The sequence below is a fragment of the Rhinoraja longicauda genome, chromosome 5 (genome assembly GCF_053455715.1).
Source record: "Rhinoraja longicauda isolate Sanriku21f chromosome 5, sRhiLon1.1, whole genome shotgun sequence".
NCBI lineage: Eukaryota > Metazoa > Chordata > Chondrichthyes > Rajiformes > Arhynchobatidae > Rhinoraja > Rhinoraja longicauda.
In genome coordinates, this window is record NC_135957.1 from 50522915 (window position 1) to 50547687 (window position 24773).

General features: G+C 39.0%; 1 protein-coding gene across 3 annotated transcripts in view; it reads right to left on the minus strand.

Annotated features, from left to right (window-relative positions):
• The window catches only part of moxd1 (monooxygenase, DBH-like 1), a 107940-nt gene that overhangs the window by 24722 nt on the left and 58445 nt on the right, over positions 1–24773 (minus strand). For all 3 annotated transcript variants that reach the window (XM_078400159.1, XM_078400161.1, XM_078400158.1), the window contains 3 exons: positions 16890–17039; positions 11381–11548; positions 11154–11237 (listed from right to left, as the gene is read on the minus strand). In XM_078400159.1, coding sequence (XP_078256285.1) covers positions 11154–11237; positions 11381–11548; positions 16890–17039 — 402 coding nt within the window. The remainder of the gene's footprint in view (positions 1–11153; positions 11238–11380; positions 11549–16889; positions 17040–24773) is intronic.

Genomic DNA, 24773 nt, shown 5'->3' on the forward strand with positions numbered 1-24773 from the left:
ACCAACACCATTACCACAGTAAAGAAGGCACAGCAGAGACTCCACTTCCTGAGGATCCTCAGGAAAACCAACCTGCAGGAGAAGCTCATGTTGTCCTTCTATCGCTGCTCCATCGAGAGTGTGCTGGCATACTGTATAACCACATGGTATGCCAGCTGCTCAGAAAAGGACAGGAAGGCCCTTCAGAGGGTCATCATGACGGCCCAGAAGATCATCGGCTGCTCACTGCCCTCCCTGGAGCACCTGTTCAGCCTACGCTGCTTCAGTAGAGCAGGCAAAATAATAAAAGATCCATCCCACCCCGGCCACCGTCTGTTTGTTCATCTGCCCTCTGGTCGACGTTTCAGGTCGATCAAATCCCGAACAAACAGACTTAAGAACAGTTTTTACCCCAGGGCCATACGAGAACTGAACACTACCTTTGCACTAGGCAACACCGTTAAAAAATCTTGTACTTAATACAATTGTATTTATGTATTTATTTGTTTTTGCATTTATTGCGTATATGTTGTACGCACCGTCAGGATTGGCTATCTTTTAATTTCGTTGTACCCGTTGCAATGACAATAAATGAATATTATTATATTATATTTATTATATTCACTCCCTTGCAAGGAGTGACATAGAATCAGGAGATGTAGAATCAGTATGGATAGAGATGAGGAATTGTAAGGGTAAAAAGACTCTAATGGGAGTCATTTACAGGCCCCCAAACAGTAGCCTCGACTTAGGGTGCAAGTTGAATCAGGAGCTAAAATTGGCATGTCACAAATGTAATGCTACGGTGGTCATGGGAGATTTCAACATGCAGGTAGACTGGGAAAATCAGGTTGGTAATGGACCCCAGGAAAGAGAGTTTGTGGAGTGCCTCCGAGATGGATTCTTAGAACAGCTTGTACTGGAGCCTACCAGGGAGAAGGCAATTCTGGATTTAGTGTTATGTAATGAACCTGACCTGATAAGGGGACTCGAGGTAAATGAGCCATTAGGAGGCAGTGACCACAATATGATAAGTTTTACTCTACAAATGGAGAGGGAGAAGGGAAAATCGGAGGTGTCAGTATTACAGTATAGCAAAGGGGATTAGAGGCATGAGGCAGGAGTTGGCCAAAATTGACTGGAAGGAGGCCCTAGCAGGGAAGACTGTGGAACAGCAATGGCAGGTATTCCTGGGAATAATGCAGAAGTTGCAGGACCAATTTATCCCAAAGAGGAGGAAAGATTCTAAGGGGAGTAAGAGGCACCCGTGGCTGACAAGGGAAGTCAAGGACAGCATAAAAATAAAAGGGAAGAAGTATAACATAGCAAAGAAGAGTGGGAAGCCAGAGGATTGGGACTCTTTTAAAGAGCAACAGAAGATAACTAAAAAGGCAATACGGGGAGAAAAGATGAGGTACGAGGGTAAACTAGCCAATAATATAAAGGAGGATAGTAAAAGCTTTTTTAGGTATGTGAAGAGGAAAAAAATAGTCAAGGCAAATGTGGGTCCTTTGAAGACAGAAGCAGGGGAATTTATTATGGGGAACAAGGAAATGGCAGAAGAGTTGAACCGGTACTTTGGATCTGTCTTCACTGAGGAGGATACAAACAATCTCCCAGATGTTCTTGTGGCCAGAGATCCTAGGGTGACAGAGGAACTGGAGGAAATCCACATTGGGCAGGAAAAAGTTTTGGGTAGACTAATGGGACTCAAGGCTGATAAATCCCCAGGCCCTGATGGTCTGCATCCCAGGGCGCTTAAGGAGGTGGCTCTAGAAATTGTGGACGCATTAGTAATGATTTTCCAATGTTCTATAGATTCCGGGTCAGTTCCTGTGGATTGGAGGATAGCTAATGTTATCCCACTTTTCAAGAAAGGAGGGAGAGAGAAAACGGGAAATTATAGACCAGTTAGTCTGACATCAGTGGTGGGGAAGATGCTGGAGTCAATTATAAAAGACGAAATTGCGGAGCACTTGGATCGCAGTAACAGGATCGTTCCGAGTCAGCATGGATTTACGAAGGGGAAATCGTGCTTGACTAATCTACTGGAATTTTTTGAGGATGTAACTAGGAAAATTGACTGGGGAGAGCCGGTGGATGTGGTGTACCTCGACTTTCAGAAAGCCTTCGACAAGGTCCCACATAGGAGATTGGTGGGCAAAATTAGAGCACATGGTATTGGAGGTAGGGTACTGACATGGATAGAAAGTTGGTTGACAGACAGAAAGCAAAGAGTGGGGATAAATGGGTCCCTTTCAGAATGGCAGGCAGTGACTAGTGGGGTACCGCAAGGCTCGGTATTGGGACCGCAGCTATTTACAATATACATCAATGACTTGGATGAAGGGATTAAAAGTACCATTAGCAAATTTGCCGATGATACAAAGCTAGGTGGCAGTGTGAACTGTGAGGAAGATGCTATGAGGTTGCAGGGTGACTTGGACAGGTTGTGTGAGTGGGCGGATGCATGGCAGATGCAGTTTAATGTGGATAAGTGTGAGGTTATCCACTTTGGTGGCAAGAATCGGAAGGCAGATTATTATTTGAATGGTGTCAAGTTAGGAAAAGGGGACGTACAACGTGATCTGGGTGTCTTAGTGCATCAGTCACTGAAAGGAAGCATGCAGGTGCAGCAGGCAGTGAAGAAAGCCAATGGAATGTTGGCATTCATAACAAGAGGTGTTGAGTATAGGAGCAAAGAGGTCCTTCTGCAGTTGTACAGGGCCCTAGTGAGACCGCACCTGGAGTAGTGTGCAGTTTTGGTCTCCAAATTTGAGGAAGGATATTCTTGCTATTGAGGGCGTGCAGCGTAGGTTTACTAGGTTAATTCCCGGAATTGCGGGACTGTCCTATGTTGAAAGACTGGAGCGACTAGGTTTGTATACACTGGAATTTAGAAGGATGAGAGGGGATCTTATCGAAACGTATAAGATTATTAAGGGGTTGGACATGTTAGAGGCAGGAAACATGTTCCCAATGTTGGGGGAGTCCAGAACCAGGGGCCACAGTTTAAGAATAAGGGGTAGGCCATTTAGAACAGAGATGAGGAAAAACTTTTTTAGTCAGAGAGTTGTGAATCTGTGGAATTCTCTGCCTCAGCGGGCAGTGGAGGCCAATTCTCTGAATACATTCAAGAGAGAGCTAGATAGAGCTCTTAAGGATAGCGGAGTCAGGGGGTATGGGGAGAAAGCAGGAACGGGGTACTGATTGAGAATGATCAGCCATGATCACATTGAATGGCGGTGCTGGCTCGAAGGGCCGAATGGCCTATTCCTGCACCTATTGTCTATTGTTATTTTCCCTACAGACTGGTGCTCAGTCTAAATCCTGGAACATTCTATCTAACAGCACTGAAGGGCTATAACTATTTAAAAATAGGCCTGACCGCCACCTACACAAAGATAAATTAAGAATGGGCCGTACAAGAATAAATAAGGACAAAAAAGGTAAAATAGGGTTAGAGTTCTAAAAGCTGGAAAAAGTGAGATTGAAAAAGAGAGCAGAAATAATGCAGTAGTGAAAAATAACACAGCAAGGGCAACCAGGAGCAGTGGAGCAGGGAATAATATCAAGATGGGAACAAGAAAAAGCAGAGGCAAAGGGAATGAGTGGTGGGGGGGGAAACTGAAATAGGTCAAGAAACATTTGAATGCAGATGGTTGCAATATTTTAAAATTCTAACAATGTGACTGAAATATAATCAAGATATCTATCAAAAGTATTGGACATGTGTGCAGTGCACACTTGCCACACGCTGGCTTTGGGGCCCTGGAAGGGAATCAGTACTCGCTAAAATGAGTTAAAATATCTTCAAAAGGAATGTCCTGGCATATAGAAAACAGGTTGCTCTGTCTGGAGCTTCAGCTCAGCAGGAAGAGGACCAAAGATACCTACACATTAACACTTCCAAAGGCCACAGAAATATTGTTCAAAAGGGAAGGTGGAAAATGCAGTAGTTATTAGTTTATGAGAAGGAGTGGCATAACTTTGAATGCAGAAGAGCACCTCAGGTGGCGTCCATGATTTAACACAAAAAGGAATGCCATCAAGAAAATGATGAGAGAGCTCTCTTATAAAGAGTACTAATAATGTCTCAAAAATCTGCAGTAACAAATCTCAGGATATACACTTTATTTTAAAAAGTGAGATTACATTTATAATATGAAAAGAATATAATAGAGAAATGGAGGATATTTAAAGGTGAAATTTTGAGAGTACAGAGTCTTTATGTCCCTGTTCGGTGGAAAGGAAAGAATAATAATTTGAAAGAGCCGTGGTTTTCCAGGGAAATTGGACACTTGGTTCGGAAAAAGAGGGAGATATACAATAAATATAAGCGGCAGGGAGTAAATGAGGTTCTTGAGGAATATAAAGAATGTAAAAGGAATCTTAAGAAGGAAATTAGAAAAGCGAAAAAAAGATATGAGGCTGCTTTGGCAAGTAATGTAAAAGTAAATCCCAAGGGGTTCTACAGATATGTCAATAGCAAAAGGATAGTGAGGGATAAAATTGGTCCATTAGAGAGTCAGAGTGGACAGCTACGTGCTGAGCCGGAAGAAATGGGGGAGATATTAAACAATTTCTTTTCTTCGGTATTTACCGAGGAGAAGGATATTAAATTATGTGAGGTAAGCGAAACAAGTAGAGTAGTGATGGAAATTAGGAGGATTAAAGAAGAGGAGGTACGGACACTTTTGAAGAATATAAAAGTGGATAAGTCTCCAGGTCCTGATAGGATATTCCCTAGGACATTGAGGGAAGTTAGTGCAGAAATAGCAGGGGCTATGACGGAAATATTTCAAACGTCATTAGAAACAGGGATGGTGCCGGAAGATTGGCGCATTGCGCATGTTGTGCCGTTGTTTAAAAAAGGTTCTAAAAGTAAACCTAGCAATTATAGACCTATTAGTTTGACGTCTGTGGTGGGAAAATTAATGGAAAAGATACTTAGGGCCAATATATATAATTATTTGGATAATCAAGGCCTGATTAGAAACAGTCAACATGGATTTGTGCCTGGAAGGTCATGTTTGACTAATCTTCTTGAGTTTTTTTGAAGAGGTTACCAGGGAAATTGATAAGGGCAAGGCTGTGGATGTTGTCTATATGGACTTCAGTAAGGCATTTGACAAGGTTCCACATGGAAGGTTGATTAAGAAGGTTAAATCGTTGGGTATTAATAGTGAGGTTGCAAGATGGATTCAACAATGGCTGAATGGGAGATACCAGAGGGTAACGGTTGACAATTGTATGTCAGGTTGGAGGCCAGTGTCTAGTGGAGTGCCCCAAGGATCTGTGTTGGGTCCACTGTTGTTTGTCATTTACATTAATGATCTGGATGATGGTGTGGCAAATTGGATTAGTAAATATGCAGATGATACTAAGATAGGTGGAGTAGTTGATAGTGAGGTAGATTTTCAAAGTCTGCAGAGAGACTTGGGCCTTTTGGAAGGGTGGGCTGAAAGATGGCAGATGGAGTTTAATGCTGATAAGTGTGAGGTGCTGCATTTTGGTAGGACAAATCAAAATAGGACGTACAGGGTAAATGGTAGGGAATTGAGGAATGCAGTGGAACAGAGGGATCTGGGAATAACTGTGCATTGTTCCCTGAAGGTGGAATCTCATGTGGATAGGGTGGTGAAGAAGGCGTTTGGTATGCTTGCCTTTATAAATCAGAGCATCGAGTATAGAAGTTGGGATGTAATGTTGAAATTGTACAGGGCATTGGTGAGGCCGAATCTGGAGTATGGTGTGCAGTTCTGGTCGCCAAATTATAGGAAGGATGTCGACAAAATGGAGAGGGTACAGAGGAGATTTACTAGAATGTTGCCTGGGTTTCAGCACTTAGGCTACAGAGAGAGGTTGAACAGGTTGGGTCTTTATTCTTTGGAGCGTAGAAGGTTGAGGGGGGACTTGATAGAGGTTTTTAAATTTTTGAGAGGGACGGACAGAGTTGACGTGGGTAGGCTTTTCCCTTTGAGAGTGGGGAAGATTCCAACAAGGGGACATAGCTTCAGAATTGAGGGACAAAGGTTTAGGGGTAACATGAGGGGGAATTTCTTTACTCAGAGGGTTGTGGCTGTATGGAATGGACTTCCGGTGGAAGTGGTGGAGGCTGGCTCGATTTTATTATTTAAGAGTAAATTGGATAGGTATATGGATAGGAGGGGATTGGAGGGTTATGGTCTGAGTGCAGGTAAATGAGACTAGGTCAGGGAGAATGGTCGGCGTGGACTGGTAGGGCCGGACAGGCCTGTTTCCATGCTGTAGTTGTTATATGTTATATGTTATATGTTATAAACGCTAAAGAAAGTTGTTCATCTTAGTGATTAAAATGATTAATGGTTAAATAGGTTCATGAGTGATTAAACAGAAATTATGTAGAAATGAAGCAAGAAAGCTCAAAAAATCACTAAGATGAAACAATTCTGAACTCAATCAAAAATGAAAAATCCTAAAATAATGAATATTGCTTAAACTACAATTGAAAAGTAATTAATCACCTGGTTTCTTACATCACCCCAACATTGTATGGTAGCAATTAGTGAAAAGAAGAAACAGATTGCTCATCAATGATAGACACAAAATACTAGAGTAACTTAGCAGGTCAGGCAGCATCCCTGGAGAAAAGGAATAGGTGACATTTTGGGTCGAAACCCTTCTTAAGACTGAGAGTCAGGGGAGAGGAAAAAGTTCAGAACAAATCCCTTTTCACCGATAACCAAGGAAAGGTGGAGACCAAATTGCTCCACTGTTGACTGTGGAAGAGATGATAACGAAGGGATATATGGATGCAAACTGTGGCACTGGCAGGATAACTAGGGTGGGGGAGGGGAAGAGAGAGAGGATTACTTGAAATTAGAGAAATCAACATTCATACTGCTGGGTTGTAAACTAGCCAAGTGAAATATGAGATGCTGTTCCTCCAATTTGATATTACTTTGCAGCTCAAGCCTGCAATTGCTTACAGACTGAAAGCGGCTCTCCAACAGCATAATCTATATACTAACACTCTCATTTGTTATCTTGTTTGTGACTGAACTTCAGCCAAAACGGTACACGATAGCGCAACAATTTTAGGCCCACCTTACTCACCATTGTCACTTTAGTAATAATGCAAGTAGTTTTATTGAAATCTGTGTTATATTTTTATAGTTATTCACATTTTTAAGTTTAAAAGGAGGGGAGGATGGAGGGAGGGGGGGGGGGGAGTGGGGGAGAAGGGAGAGAGGAAGGGTGGGTTGAGGATAGAGGGGAGGACAGGGTGCTGCACCAATGCAGTAGAGGTTTGGGCCCAACGGGTCCACTTGGTCTTTTCAACTACAATTCCCTCTCAGTTTGCCAGGCAATGATATTCAGCACTAATGTTCAGGCAACATTTTAGGTTTAACAAACATCACAAGTCAACCTAATGTCAATAATTCGATAGCACTGATAGTTGGTCCAAGTATTTGGTAACGAGCGGGAACAGTACTGACATTTAATGGCACTAATATGAGATTCCTGAAGTCTCTAACTTCTGCAGTACGACATGCAAAGTTTGGCCGAAAAGTTAATGAAATAAAAATCAAACAGTTATAAACAGTCTACAACAATGGTTTGATGCAGAAATGACAAATTCAACATGTTTTATACTATTCATCTTGGAGGGCTGCTTTGTAATTTTATAAGGGATTGCTCAAAATATTAAATTTGATGCTTCAGGGTATCGCAACGTTTAAGTGCAGCGAAAGTGTGCTACATTGACGAATTACATGTTAAACTGAGGACCCATCTGCCTGTTCAGATGATCCTTTACAATCCCATTACATTTTCAAAGAATAAGAGTCAAACTATTCAAATAAGTGGGTCACATTTAAAAATGCAGTTATTGCAGAGTACATCACCAAGTGTGGCACGAGAATTGCTATTATTGAAAAAATCTAACTTTATTGTTTTTTCTGGTTGTGAACCCCACTGGCAATGCTTGCATTTATTGCCTTTATATATTGTGTTTGGTCTTTAATTGAAGTGTTCTTTTCAATTTTTGCTTCAACATTATTTGGTTCTGGCTAATCTTTAGTTCCTTTATCAATCGTACAATATCATAGTTATTAGAGTAAAGCTTTAATCTCATCACAGCCCATAGACAGCCTGAACAAATGTTGATCTACTAGCAGCCATTCCCCAAGTTGTCAACAATCTTGCTATATGCTCTCATGCACATTGACCTCTTTATAAATTATATCCTTCCCCCAAATAATGCTCTTAAACAATCAATCTAGTCCTTGTGTAACAGTGCATGAAAAAACTAGGAAGCTATTTGTCAGAGTATGCAGGCATGATTGATTATTCATTTCCAAAACTCCCCATTAATCATTGCTGGGAGTAAGTACACACCATCCTGAAATAAAGTGGAATTATTAAAATTAACATAGTATAATTTTGGGCAAGTATTACAAAATATCACAGTTGTTGATCTTACATGATTAATCAGTTATCCTCTTACGAACTTCCCAAAAATACTAATCCTGTCCTTGCAATGTGCAGACAAAAAAAATCTTGGACTGAGACTTAGCGTTCTACTTCTAGATTTTTGAAAAAATTAACCGCTGGAAAAAAATCAGTGGTCTAATAGTCGAGTTGCTACTAGCAACCAGATATGAGAGTTTTAATCCAATATTATGTGGTCACATTAAGGCTGCTAATGGCATGCAACTGGAGTTTCAACCGTTTGCTCTCAGTCTTTACTTTTGTTATCCATGACAGTTAGTGTTAAAGGCAAGTATTATACCTATCATCAATATGCCATTAATAAAAACAAATATACCTTCGGAACTTCAATGCCATAATTAAAACTATTGTACTTCTCTGAAAAGAGGGCTAATGTATAAAAGAGGCTTACAGAAGCTGAGCTTTCCCAAGATAACTTGCCTGAATTCTTAGGGCAGAAAGATGATTTGTATTTTGTGAACCCTCAGAGTCTTACAAACTGCACAAGTACAGTAATGAACATCTTTTTTGTGTTAACCAGCTGATGACACACAATGATTGCTGTGGTCCACCTCAACGTGCATTTTAAGGATTCATAGTTCCTCATCCATGGACTCGTTAGGCCCTCTAATTACCAGCATGATAGTCTGGGTCTTCTCAGCAAGTTAGTTTAGTATAGTTTAGAGATACAGCGTGGAAACAGGCCCTCGGCCGATCGAGTCCGAGCCGACCAGCGATCCCCGCACATTAACACTATCCTATACACACTAGGGATCATTTATAATTTTACCAAGCCAATTAGCCAACAATCCTGTACATCTTTGGAATGTGGGAGGAAACTGGAGCTCCCGGAGAAAACTCACGCATGTCACGGGGAGAACGTACAAACTCTGTACAGATGGTACCCATAGTCAGGATCAAACCTGCATCTGTGGTGCTGTAAGGCAGCATCTCTACCGCTGTGCCCGCTTGTCAAGCAATGGAATTGTGGAATCCCTACAGGTCTCCAAATACCAGGGTTGAACTGTGGCATTTATGATTGCCAAGCAGCACAACAGATATGTAAACATAGAACTCTGTAAAGGCCATAATAAACCACCAAAACAGTTCAGTATATAAAAAATACAAACAGACTGATTCCTGGACCCGTCATCAATCGGGTAAACAACCTCTACAGTCAAGGACAGATGGCAAATGAACATTTGTTCTGATATCGTAAACTTGGTCTGGAGGGGTTTCAGGATCAATCGCTTGGCTATTCCTGGGTGTGCACAACCTTTGTTCCTAACAAATTCAAATCATTTTCCTCGACTTCTACCTTATTCCAGCTGTTTCAGGGCATGAGGAATTCCACTAGGAATTTTAGATCTATCCTCAAATTGGAAAGGGTTAAAAAGAGAATGTAAAACAAAATTTAAAGTAGGGCAAAGCAGATATAAAATGCAAACAAGCATTGAGCTGAAACAAACCAAAACAAAGTTAAAAGGGTATAAAGCTATTGTGACCAAACCGAGGGAGAGATGGTTTTAAAATGGCTAGGAATAAACAATCTTGGTTCTGGTCTGCTGTCAGCTATTTAAGCACAGATGTATTAATGATTTGTACTGGCAGGATAAGTTACCGACAAATTCAAGGAAGAAAAGTAATTCATAGATCATTTTTAAAGACTCAATTTAGATCCTGTCATCCCAAGAGGAAACCTGACAGTTGAACATTTGTACTGATGTAATGTACAATGCATTTATTCCACTGTAATTTAAAACCCGTTATTTCTGGTTGCAGGAAAGGTACTTTCCATAGTCATTATTTAGAAGTTAATATCATTCAGACGTTGAACTTTGTCAAATTACTACAAATTGAACAGAGGCATAAATACAACTAGATAGGTTGAACAATAAGCCTAGTTACATTTAATTTTGTTTAATGTTTCTGTGTTTATAAGTTAAAAAGAACATATTTTTTAAATTTGCTTGGTTCCAAAGGGCTTTGCAGCCAGTGAAATATATTGTAACGTGTAGATGCTGTTGTAATATGGGAAACAGCAGCTAATTTGCCAGAGCACAGTCCCATAAACACAATTGTAATTAATACATTATCTGTTTTAATCCTGAAGAAGGAGTAGGAAATATCATCAGGACATTAACCTCCCTTCTATGAAATTGTAACATAGCATATTTTACAGTGTACATCAATCTGAGGGGCATCAGTCACACTATTTAAAGTCTCATCCAAAAGATGGTGCCTCTGACAGTGTAGCACTTCCTCCATAATGGACTGGAGCATCTGCTTAAATTGAATTCATCTTTTGGTCTTCACTGTTCTACGATGCTAGGCAGGAACTCTACACAATTTATGTATTGCAATTTGCAACATATTTGAATCCGGACAACAAAATATTATTTCAACTCCCAACAGCAAACCTTACTCCAAAGGATAATCAACCAACAGGACTGTTCTATAGAAAGCCACATGCTTCTTCCATTCAGTATCCTGAATTTCACACAAATAATTTAAGACAAGTCCTTAATTTGGTTAGAGACATGGAACAAATTTGAACAGTACCTATTGAATGTCAGGTGGAAAGAAATAGGAAATATAAACAGATTAAATCAACTCTCTTGATTCAACCTCCACAGCAAGTTGCTGAATTATCGCTTCTAATTTTAACAATCTGGAAATAAAGAAGGTGCATTACTCACTTTTATTACATGATGTTTTTTGGTCAACGTTGGCAGCTTAAAGATTTGACACCAGTAAGTTGTGTCTTTTTCAGGTATCAGGACCTGTTTTAAACAAAAATCAACCATAAAAAGTATTCTTACATTAATAAGGTATATGTTTTTTTGCATGGGAAGAGAAAGCAGAACATTTAATTATAACATTTATAAGTGAAATGGATGTTATTAAATCTACTATCTGTACTTACATTTTGATGTCTTATGTTGAAAGTAAGTACATCACTAGGAATTGAAGTTTCCATTTCAGGGTTTAGCAAATGAAGACTTTTTCTTCCACGGTTTGACGAGTGGTACTGGGGGCCATCTTGCCCCACATCATCTGGATGATAGGCCCAAATCACCCTAACTGTATTCTCCTAAACACAAGGAATAAACAAAGTTAAACTTTAGATTATTCAATGGTACACTAAATGTAATGGTATACTTCGTGTCATGTGCTTGCTTCTGGCATTTTGAAATTATTCATCAATTCCTTTTCAAATTTTGTCTATTCATTTGGAAGATTGATCAAGTTAACGGGATGCGGGGTTCATTACTAGAATGACAGAATAGAGGGCATGTTTTATAAGGGCATGCCGCAAAATCACAGTCCCTCAAAATGTGATCCAAGTATCAAACCCAATCCTAACCCCAGATCACAAGTGGACTGAAAAGATGATATACAGAAATCTACCATTTTCTAAATTGGAAAAATTAGTCAAATGGATTTCAAATAGATAATGCATCACATTCAAAATCCAGGGAGATTTATCACATCATGATTACATCATCCCAAATTAAGCATATAATTACATATTAGTGGAGAATAAATATAGAAAAGCTATCAAAAACGTCTTTCCTCAAATAGAATAATACATGGTAGCAATAATCCAGAAGAAAGGGGCAAAAATATTTGGTTTATTTGCAATTCAATTATAAGTCATGACTAAATTACTAAAATTGTTTGCAATGGTAAATCGATTCTCTGAATCTCAGTTACAATGGATGTAAAAATATTCCAGTATCCACCTCGATACAAATACTTTTTGCCAACAAAATCTTTCGGCAAAACAGGCCACCACGTCTTTTATTTAACTCCATGATGTGCAGAAACTGGGAATCATACCTACACAACATAACCAATAAACTACTTTGTAAATCTATGAAGTGTTTTGTATCATTACAGGCATATAACAAGCCATATAATGGTACTTTATCCACAGCTTTCTAATGAGTGCATTTGGCCTATTCTTTGATTATTTTTTTTATCTTACGCTGTTACACTTTCCATTATCCTTCCTCAAAGGACATTATTTTATTATAATAAATTTTTAACATGAGGCTAAGTAAGGTACTTTACCACCAATTTACCATTTAGTTAAGGAAGGAAGCATGCAATGGGTAGAATCGATTTGGGTTTGCAAAAGGCAAATCATATTCAACCATTCAGTTGGTATTTTTTAACCAACAGAACAGATAAAGCAAACCAATTGATGTGATGTATTAGGATTTTCAGAAGTAATTTGATAGGTTGCTACAACAGAGACTACTAAACAAAATTAGATATACTGGTGCACATTGAAGATTAGAATCTACCAAAACAAAAAAGCGATAAGGAATAAAAAGGTCATTTTTGTATTTACAGTCCGTGGCACTTGAGTGCAGAAGTTTATTCATAAACTATAATCAAAGATTTGGATAAAGGGAAATTGCTGGAAACACTTATCAGGTCTGGCAGCATGGAAAGAGAAAAAAAGTTAACATTTCAATTCAGAGACGTTACATCAGAATGTTCCACTTTTGATGAAAGGCCTTTTTCCAGCCACTGGAAATAAATGACATATGAATGGCTCATTCTTCTTTGCAACCACCATAAAATTGTTTCTGCATGTGATGATAGCAAAATAAGTCTTATTAGTTGCTGTTGGGTATTGTTGTATGTTGCCAAATGTTAAATTACTGGCAGCAAAATATCTTTTGCAATAGTGCTTGCACAATGGGCACTTGGGTTGCTCCCCCTTCCCCTCCCAATAAAAATAGTTTGTGATGTTTCAAATTTGAAGGTTACGTACCATTTACCAATCTGCATCTTAATCTCGTGTGAGCATTCAAATGTTCAAACAGCAGCCTTTTAAAAAAATATATGGACTTCATTTGTTTAAATTTTAAATAAGTGAGCTTGAGATCCACTTGTAAATCCTGGTAACCTGCAGTTTGCAATATGGGTTACTGATCTGTGAAATACCTTTGAGTGTGTTGTATACAAGTATGTTTGCAGGGGCTAGGATTAAAGATTTAAATGACCCAAGGATTTGATGGAATTGCTACTCTGTACAATTCATTTGCAGATTAAATCAAGCAAAAATTGCCTTTTTTCCAAAGATCCAAGACCACTGGAGAAAGATTTTTGGAGCAGATGATATGCATGTTTCTGTGCGTGTTAGCACTACAAATGATAATTATATCTGTGGTTGCAAACAAATAGGTCAGAAAGCATGATATTCATGAACAAAGGGATATGGTATGAGTAAAGATATGGGTGACAATTTTAGATGATGTCAAGTGCATGAAAAGCTGCTGATGTACCTCCATTATTTTTATATATGTCCTTCATTGCTACTTAATAGTAATGGCTTTATTTCCAAGCCTGCAACTTCTTTTAGATCTCCAACTTTGAAAATGGCAAAGAGGCAGTTCATTTGTTCCATGGTGCTTAACTGCATACAGAACAGGATGGTGTAATGTAGAATAGATCCTCCTGTTTCACCATCCTGCAGTCTGCTACGACCTCTATGTCCTTGCTAATTGAACAAGCTATTCAGTATTAACAGTGAGCCATTACTGAAAATGATTGAAGAATCCACAGCTGGAAGAAGTGTTTCTCATTTATAAAGTTAATGACTCATTTGAAACTTGAGAAGTATGAAAGGAGCATTATTGCAGCAGCATCATGAGCGACAGAATTTTTTCCTTCCAAAGGGGAGTGTGTTAAGAGCCAAGTATAAAGGAAATAGCTCTCAATTGATATTTTGATCATCAAAATTGACAAAAATAAATTGACATTTTCAAATCAGAAAAAAAAGTTCATAATACGTTAGGTCAATTATAGTTTTTTTAATGGCTTTTCAGGAAAGCTTATGAATAATACCTTAAGGCTTTAAATCATTCCCTTGTTTATAAAACTTGAATGATTATTAAATTGTTGGTCCTCATCAGCCTTTTATCAAATTTGTGGGGTAAATGACAATATACTGCACAGATCTCTAATACAGTAGTTTTTTGTATAATTCCCTGGATCTAGCATCAGCTAGATTTTCATTCTGGTGGCAAAGAATCATTCTGGTCCGAATGAGCAGAGGGATCTAGGAGTGCAGATACATAGTTCCTTGAAAGTGGTGTCTCAGATAGATAGGGTGGTCAAAAAGGCTTTCAGCCCTTTGGCCTTCATCAAACTGAGTATCGAGTATGGGGGGGGGGGGGTCAGGTTTTAGTTACACAAGGCCACATTTAAAGTATTGCATTCAGTTTTGGGCAATACGTTATAGGAAAGATGTTGTCAAGCTAGAAAGGGTGCAGAGAAGATTTACGAGGAGGTTGCCAGGACTCAAGGGCTTGAGCTGTAGGAGGCGGTTGAGCAGACTATGACTCAATTCCTTGGAGCGCAGGAGGACGAGGGGTGATCTTACTGAAGTGTACAAAATCGGGAAAGGAATAGATCGGGTAAATGCGTAGAGACTCTTGCCCAGAGGAACAGAATCAAGAACCAGAGGACAGAGGTTTAATGCGAGGGGGGAAAGATTTAATAGAAACCCAAAGGGTGGTCGGTATATGGAACGAGCTGCCTGTGTAGGTAGTTGAGGCAGGTAGTATTGTAACATTTAAGAAACATTTAGATAGGTAGATGGATAGGGCAGGTTTAGAGGTATATGGGCCAAACGTAGGCAGGTGGGACTAATGTACATGGAACATGTTGGTCAGCGTGGGCAAGTTGGGCTGATGTTTCCAAGCTGCATGACTCTATTACACTACTGTCTGCAAGAAGGAAAGTAATTGCCAGGGTTCTCCACCATCTCCTCCTGCCCATGGTTGAACAGGTGCTCACAATTACAGCAATGATCCATCTCAAGGCACAATAAATACTGTCAACTCCAAGAGAAATGTGGAGACCTGCAGCAATCACTGCATATGACATTTCTGACCTCACAAGAACTTTTTATTTTACCAATCCAGTGGTCTTATAGAGGATACCCATGGCAGACTGCGGTGCTGCGCTTTTCCCCCACAGCAGGCCCGGCTTGCTGCGGCAGAGACGGGAAGCCCATCCTCGAGAGGGAAACCGCCAAGTCCAAAGCCTGCTCATCCCCGAGGACCGGAAAACCGGAGGGTAGGGGAAGAGAGTCAAGATGGCAGCGGCGGCAGAAGACGCAAAGAACAATGGGCCGGCAAGCGGAACCAGAGTTTTACCTTCTGCATCTCCAAAGTTTGCTGTGGGAGGTGCCCCAGGGCGCAAAGGCTGAAATGGTTGCCAGGAGAGGGATGACAGTTCCCTGGTTGACTAGAGGAACTGGACCGAAGTGACCGCTGAAGGCCCTAGAGCAGCCTGAGGCTCGACTGGATCAGGCACCGCTCCAGAGACCGAGCGCACAGACAGGACACGGCCTGCATTGGCATGGAGTCATGCAGCACACCTACAACTTCACTTGGCCAGGCATGGCCAACCCTGCGACTCTTTATTTGTCTCAATATACTATTTCTATACACATTGTACTTAATCTAAGATTGTGCTTATGTGTAGTAACTTTACTGACCTGTATGCAACAAATATTTTCAATGTACCTCATTACATGTGACGATAAAGAATCATGGATTGATTGAACTTGGCTGCTCTGTAGAGTTGACCTCCATCCTATGATCTTAACCAGTGTGTCCAAAGCAGCCCTAATCTCAAGCAATACTATCACCCCAGTACCTTTCTGAATAATTCTTGCTGCTATAATGTACCTTGTCTCCAACAAGCCTCTCGCTAGAGTGAAGCCAATCTACAGGACATCTGAGAGAATGTTCAGCCCCTGTCAACTCCATTTCAGAAGCAAGGTCACATCAAGCTCAGTCATTGAGCTGCAGTACATCCAAATCCTTCTCCTCAAATCCTGTCAGGTCTTCTAAGTATTTCCAGCATTTTCAGTTTTTATTTCAAATTCCAAGCATCTGCATTTTTTCCTCTTTATAATACCACAATTGTGACCTTGCAAATAAAATTCAACATTAAATAGAAGTGGCGACAAATTAAGTGCAGATGCTGCAATTTGGAACAACTTATCATCTGCTGGAGGAACTCAGAAAGCATCCGTGTAAGGAAATGGATAGACAACCTTTTGGTATGCATATTGCACATAAAAATTGGAATAAATGGGTCCAATGCTCTAGGCGAAAAGCATCTTATTTTCCCCATACTGTTGGCAGTAAAATTACCATCTTAAACCCAACAATGATTGAGAAAGCTAGCTTTTTGGAGCTCTTACAACGGGAAATATTCTCACAAAATTTTTTATTCAGATGGAGGAAAGTTTTCCTCCAAAATACAACAAAAAATTGGTATACGATGCAATAAATTGGTATGCGACGCAGTAAATCCATGTATAATTTGTTCCATGCAATGATTCTAGTTTTGTTCACGATTATAAGATCCCATAAAGTAAAATGGAGAGATTAACGTACCGTTATGATCTTATCTTCATTGTCACAAGTATTCAAATCTCTTGAGAAGGCAATGATTGTATGTGTATCATTTTCCATGCCATATTCAAGGTGATAATCTTGTTGATAATCCTTATTCAATTTTCCATCAATGTTCAAGGTATTATAATCCTATTAAAAAACAAAATGACAAATTTTAATATTGTGGTGGAATTCTGTAGAATTTCACAATTAGAAAAAATACATTACGCCAAGGTAACAAAATAGAATAATTCATTGATCTGATACTTTCACTGCATAAGGACTTTTGGGTGCCCTATGCACCCTATACATTATTTGCCATTCACTTGAAATATCAGATAGAAAATCATGGCACACATACAAAAAACATGCTTTAAGCAAATGTCGTTGGATCATGGAATATAAATTAATGGTCTGCTGGCAAATGGAAGAAATCAAATGCACCAAAATAGGAAATGGAAAGGAGCAAAATATACAGAGCTAAAATGTTAATATTTACTGGATATAAAGTGTATTTCTAACCAGAAGCAACCATATTTATTTTTCTAACTGTGGTTAACATTTCCAGAATCTTTCTAATACAATTTTCCTCTCACACCAGGATTGTTACTCATTGAAACAATCATAAATTCTAAACAAAAACTGACCTTTTCAAAATTATCATGTTGCGTTGCCTTAGCATTTTCAGTATTTACGTAAACACTTTTGCTGACATCACCTTTCCTAGTCACAATAAATCTCATCTTGATTTTCATATTGTTTTCTTTAATATGAAATAACATATTTAATTTCTTCCCCTTATTATTTTAGTCCTAGAGTTATACATCATGGAAACAGGCTCTTTGGCATAATTTGTCAACGCCAAGCAAGTTGCCCAAACAAGATAGTCCCATTTTGGCAATGATTTGCCCTTTCTTATCCATGTACTTGTCCCCGGTGTCTTTTAATCCTTGCAAATGTGCCCACCTCTGCCACTTCCCCTGGCAGTTCATTCCCAATACCTACCATCCTCTCTGTGTGAAAAGGTTGCTCTTCAGGTCTCCTTTAAATCTTTATCCATCACCTTAAATCTATGCCTTTTAGTTTTAGACTTCCTTGCCCTGAAAAAAAGACTGTAATGAACCTTTATAAGGTCACCCTTAAGCTTTCTACACTGCAGTGAAAAAAGCCCTAGTCTTTCCACATAATTCAAGCCCTCCCAGTTTCATTCTTGTGAATCTTTCCTGCACCCTTTACAGCTTAATAACATCCTTCCTATTGTATGGTGACCAATACGGCACATGATACTCCAGGTGTAGTCTAACATCTTTAACATAATACCATTTCTTCACACAGAGAGTGGTGAGTCTGTGGAATTCTCTGCCACAGAAGGTAGTTGAGGCCAGTTCATTGGCTATATTTAAGAGGGAGTTAGATGTGGCCTTTGTGGCTAAAGGGATCAGGGGGTATGGAGAGAAGGCAGGTACAGGTTACTGAGCTGGATGATCGGCCATGATCATATTGAATGGCGGTGCAGGCTCGAAGGGCCGAATGGCCTACTCCTGCACCTATTTTCTATGTTTCTACCCCAACTCTTATAGTCAATGCTCTAACTGATGAAGGAAAGTGTGCCATCATCACACTGTCAGTATCAACATATTCACTATTTTATTTACTTTTTCACTATCATTCGTACAATGTGCATATCTATCTGCTATTCTCCGACTATCTTCTTTCTTCCTTGTTGATCAATTGTTTGCACATTAATTTACACATACTTTAAAACTCATGTTTGGTATTTTGCTATAAAGCATGCAGGTCAGATCAATACTGAATCAAAGCAGAATCAAAAACCAAAGCGTCAGCGAATGCGAGCACTGTGCTGTCCAATGTTTATAGCATCCATTCATTCTAATATATGCCAATACCTGACTTACTAAATTATGCCTTTTCAAAAGTGCCCCCTTTCTGCTGCAATTCTATAATGGTTCTATAAAGGAACACCTCTATGGAACTTCAACATAAAATTATAGTGTGTCCATATTGATTCGTGTGGTCAATATAGAAATATCGATTGTAAATCTATTCTGCTTTCACATTTGCTCCAAATTACTATTTTTTATCTGATTCACAAACTACCCACATAGAATCCATGTGGTACTACCACATCATATTTTAATTACCCCACTTATATCACAACAAAGAATGTTATATGGAACCATCAAAAATTATAATTCTTCAGATTTCTTCAGAGCTGTCAGATGAATAAATAATGTTGCTTTGGGTATTTCTATAGTTGCAGGTTAACGCAATCCTTAAATGGTTAAAGCTCAAAAGAGTTCCATGTTCATACACAAATTTTATGTTTGACTTTGATATATCAGTTTCCATGGTCCCACTCATCCCTGACAGAGGGTGGTGAATCTGTGAAATTCTTTGTCACAGAAGTCTATGGAGGCCAAGTCCGTGGATATTTTTAAGGCAGAGATAGATAGATTTGTACGGGTGTCAGACGTTATGGGGAGAAGGCAGGAGAGTGGGATTAGGAAGGAGAGATAGATTAGCCATGATTAATGGCAGATTCAACTTGATGGGCCTAATGGCCTAATTCTGCTCCTTTCACTTATGACCTTATGATCTTACCCTATAATTTCCTCGAGCCCTACGTTTTTCTCAGATTTCTGTGTTCCTCCAATTCTGGCCAATTATCCATCCCAACTTTAATATTTCCATCACTGATAGTTTTCAAACTGATGTTTTCATTTTCTTAGTCCCCAAATTCTGGATCTTCTCCACCACCAACGCCCAACAGGGCGCCCAAAATATTCTTCATCTCTCAACTTGATTTCCCTCCTTTAAACATCCATTAAATACATAATTTAAATCAAGTGTTTGCTCATCTGTCCAATTTCAAGTGTTGCTTTATGTCAAATTATATTTCATAACAATCATATGAAGCATCTTGGTACATTTTATTACATTGCATGCATATTATTTGTTAGGCACAGCTCTTTCAGCCATGATACTTTGATTTTCATATTATTACAATTTTTTCCAAAGAGTTTGAAATATTACTATGACATTTCCTGTGAGAATTTTTTTTATGAGGCAGCAATGTAACAATAAAGATTTTAGGAAAATATATACTGATTCTATAATGTACGTTAAGGCACAACTCCAGCCTTCAAATTAAATTAATTTCTCTCTTATGTTCCAACTAGAATTTAACAACTAGATTTGGTCTACTATAGTTAGCTTATAATATATTTTAACAACTTAATGCTTTAAACTAAGCATGTCATCTGATGTTATTCTTACTTGGCAAATAATGAAAGTCTCAACCAATTTCAAAACTTCTGAATTGAACCTTTATGGAACCAAGTTATCACAAACTTTTACCAGGGGCAACAGAACAACTTTCAAGTATTAATTCCTCACACAAAATTCCTCGATTAGAACCACTGTTTTTAATTCATGTGTTAAATTAATGTTTTGGATTCATTTCAGTACTTCTAAATGTCAACCTTTCATATGCAACTGTTTATTATTTCCTGGTACATGGAGTTATTTAAAATATCATTAAGATATATACTCTAGACTTTGCTTATATTTAAACGTATATAAACTGGAATGGAGAATTTAATACACAGTTTCTGATAGATACCAATTTAACTTGTAAAATAAAATCTCAAAACCTTCATCAATATGAGAATTCTGCTCAGCACATTTTTCATGCTGGGTTGCTTAACTATGTGAAAACAAACAGGACTGCGCAATAAAACAGTTTAAACTTCTGATGCAAATTGAAACGATTTTCACAATGTGGCAAGTGTTCTCAGTCCAGGGAAATATTGAAATTTAAAACTTAAAGTTGTGGGAAATATTAACACAAATCAGTGTTAAAAACTATAAATATTGATTTCCAAAATTGAGGAAAATGTGATAAGCTAAGAGAAAAGAATAAAGAAATCACAGGAAGAATGGTAGCCTGGTTAAAATGTTAGTAACAGTGGTCTGCATTCCTTATTTAAATGTTTTAAAACTGAGGTTATGTCTGGTAATGAGGGAAGGGACTCACGACAATAAAAATGAATAATTATAAATGCTGAATAAAGTTTAGAGGGATTTGAGCCAAGCGTGGATAAATGGGACTAACTTAGTTGGTGCATCTTGATCGGCATTGAAGAGTTGGGTCAAATGGCTTATTCTGTGCTGGGAGACGGTACGAGTCTGACTATGCGGAACTATGAAAAGCATTTCTGCACATGCGTTAATATATGGGATGAGGAGAACTATTCCTGCATTTGTATGAAATATTATATAGGATAGGCAGATTGGATGCTAACTCCTTGAAGTTTATAAGAAAAAGTGACTTAATTGAAATCTACAGTTCTTGCAGGAATTGGTAGGTTGGTTGCTTATCCTAGTGAACCATGTAGATCAAGGGAAATAGCTTCAGAGTAAGATTTAACCATTTAAGAGAGATGAAGAGGAATTTCTTCTCTCAGAGGATCATGAAATTTTAGAATTCTCTATCCCAGAATGTCTGAAGGTAGAATCACTCAATATATGTTCAAAGTAGAAATTAACCAACATTTGTATTATCCTATATTCTCTGAGATTTAGAAGAATGACGTATTATCTTGTTGAAACATACAAGATCGTTAGTGGGTAATGAAAGGGTAGATATCAAAAGTTGCTACTAGCAGGGGAATTTTGAACCGGGGGAATTAGTGAAGATTGGCCTAAATGTGCAAGAATTTCTTCATAATAAGGATGATGAATTTCTGGCATTCTCTACCTGAGAGAGTGGAGGCAGCTCGATCAATGGAGATATTTCAAGAGGAAGTAGGTAATTTTTTGAAAGCTCAGTGAATAAAGAGCTATGGAGAACTGGCACTGAAGATTTGATGCTATCCAATGCCAATCAGCCATGATTACACTGAATGGTGGGAAAGAGCTGAGGGGAAGAGTGCCTCACACCTACTCTGATTTTCTAATGCTCTGCGAGATGTACAGGGAGTGAATGGGAAAGTGAAATCAGACTAGATCAGCCATGAACTCACTGAAGGGCAGAGCAGGCCCCTGTAACTTATGTTCTTATGCAACCTGTTTGATACTGTACATGGAACCAGGATAAGCATTCTAATCAATATCTGGGAAAAGGAGGATTCCTGAAAGTTTTCTTATGAAAAGGACTGTGAAAAGTTCTTCCAAACCCCCTTTGCACATACAAAACCAGGAGATATTTTCTTTCAGGCCCATATATATTCCAAAATTTGTAAGAGAAATGAACATTCACTGACAATTTATGACACACAGAGAGGCATATCTGTACTTGTATGACTGTGCTTAGCAGATTGGGCCCTTACTCCTTTGGGTTTAGAAGAATGAGAAACAACCCTATAGGAACATAAACAATCCATAGTCTTGTTTGCCAAACTCTGCCACAGGGCAAATAAACCTTGCCTCGAACATTTGCCAGGCCCATCATTCACATATTGTAAGGTTTTGATGCCTGCTTCAGAAACGGCAAATGCATCACAATATTTTATCATTCTGATTATGGTTGGAGCACTAGGAAAAGGCAATTTATTCACAAAATGCTGGAGTAACTCAGCAGGTCAGGCAGCATCTCGGGAGAGAAGGAATGGGTGACGTTTCGGGTCGAGACCCTTCTTCAGTCTGAAGAATAACTGCAGATGCTGGTACAAATCGATTTATTCACAAAATGCTGGAGTAACTCAGCAGGTCGGGCAGCATCTCGGGAGAGAAGGAATGGGTGACGTTTCGGGTCGAGACCCTTCTTCAGACTGCCCGACCTGCCCGACCTGCTGAGTTACTCCAGCATTTTGTGAATAAATCGATTTGTACCAGCATCTGCAGTTATTTTCTTATACTAGGAAAAGCCATATGATTTTTGAACACTATATTGGGAACTTTGTAGACATGGTGGCATCCACAAATGGCACTTTGAGGCTAAATTTAAGGTCTAGTTCTGCTGGAAGGTAAACAAAGAGGTAATTGTGAAGAAACTATTTTGAGTTTGATTGCAGTTGAGGTTTGAGCATTTTAATTCTACTAGCCCCTAGCAGACCCACACCAAACTACGCCAGGCAATGCATTTTAACAAAAAGTGTAAAGTGCTTTGGTCAACTTACATTGTTTTTCCTTATCCATACGACTTCTCACCTGGTGATTTCTCCTTCCGTCTTACTGTATGGAGCAATGCTGTTCACTATGATTAATCCATTCAGGGAGCTGCCTCCCCATGGGTTTTCTCTGGGTGCTCCGTTTTCCTCCACATTCAGAAGACAAGCAGGTTTGTAGGTTAATTGGCTTGTGTAAATTGTCCCTGATGTGTAGGATAGAACTACTGTCTGGGTGATCGTTGGTCGGCACGGACTCTGTGGGCCGAGGGGCCGGTTTCCATGCTGGATCTCTAAACTAAACCATTCATATTCCTGCACCTCTCACAATTCTCGCCAAATTTACCACCACCATTTCCTCCTGAACGTGATCCTCCTTGCACTTCTGAAACTTGCCAGTGTTGCCATTCTCCATGAGAAAATTACATCCAACTAATCTTCCTCACACCCAAGTATCCCAATTATAAACTGTCAATCTATATTTTGGGAGGTTCCCCATCTTATACCCTCCCCCTTTACTGAAGATATACTATTCACTTTACATTTGCCAACCAGGCATAAACAACTTCATAGTCACCATATTTCTGCCACCTCTTTCCCATCTTTTAACAGCACCATTCACCTGACTTTAGGTCAGTATTTCAGTCTCTCCCTTGCAGATATGTGTGTGTGGGGGTGGTAAACAGGTTCACCAGAAATAAAGCTCAATGCATCCTCTCTAGTGCACTTCCTTAGAACAGCATTCTTCATTGACCAGGATCTCCCTCGAGCACATTTCAACAATTAGCACCAAACATCCATCAACTTCTCCTCCCCACTTCAATCAAACTTTCTGTGACCTCTCTACCAAACACATAAATATACACCGCATGATCATTTCCAATTTCACTTGCTCAGTAATAAACCAACCCGACATTCTACTGACCAGTGGAATGAGCAGTGACAAACGTGTCATCCTTTTTCACAACGACTGTACACTTGTTATTTTCCCTGTTATCACTGGCCTATCCCATATCTCTTAACACTGTCTGCCTCAAAACATAATTTCCTCATGATTTGTGCCGAAATCACTGAATGATTCAATAGCTTCGTATTTTGATTTTAAGAACCCACCCAGAAAAGTCTTGCAAATAAATTATCTGCTAACCCTGGAGAAATCAATTTCTTATCTGTCATGATCGCCAACCAAAATTGTCCTGTACTCTAAGAAAATCTAAATCTAAGCTTCATTCAATTTGAGTGCAAGCTGTGCAAGCAGTTTATATTATACATGACTGTCTTCATAAACAAATTTATACACACAAAAATAAAATCACAAAATTAATATTATTAAAATCACTATAAAAAATACCTAATCTACGTTAATTTGTGCACTGGCATATTTGACGAAGTTTTGACCAACCAACAGGATAGTGGAAACATATATTTCCAGGTGAGAAGACCTATGGGTAAGAAAGGGTAATGAAGGTTGATCAAATTTAGCCAACAAGATCTTCCTAGTCGAAGCATTCTGACCTCATTATGTTGTCAAATCATTTCTAGTGAACCTGTTTACAACCCTAATCCCACCCACCCCCCCACACACACACACACCCAACCACAAAGTCTGCTTCATTCTAAGTGTACTACCAATGCTGTAATATATACCTGCATCTTTCTTCTTTTCATGGACATGTGAACTTATTGGCCTGCTGAATTGTCTTGCAAGATCAGTTAGCACATTAGGCCTTCCAATCGTAAACAAAATCCACTTTTG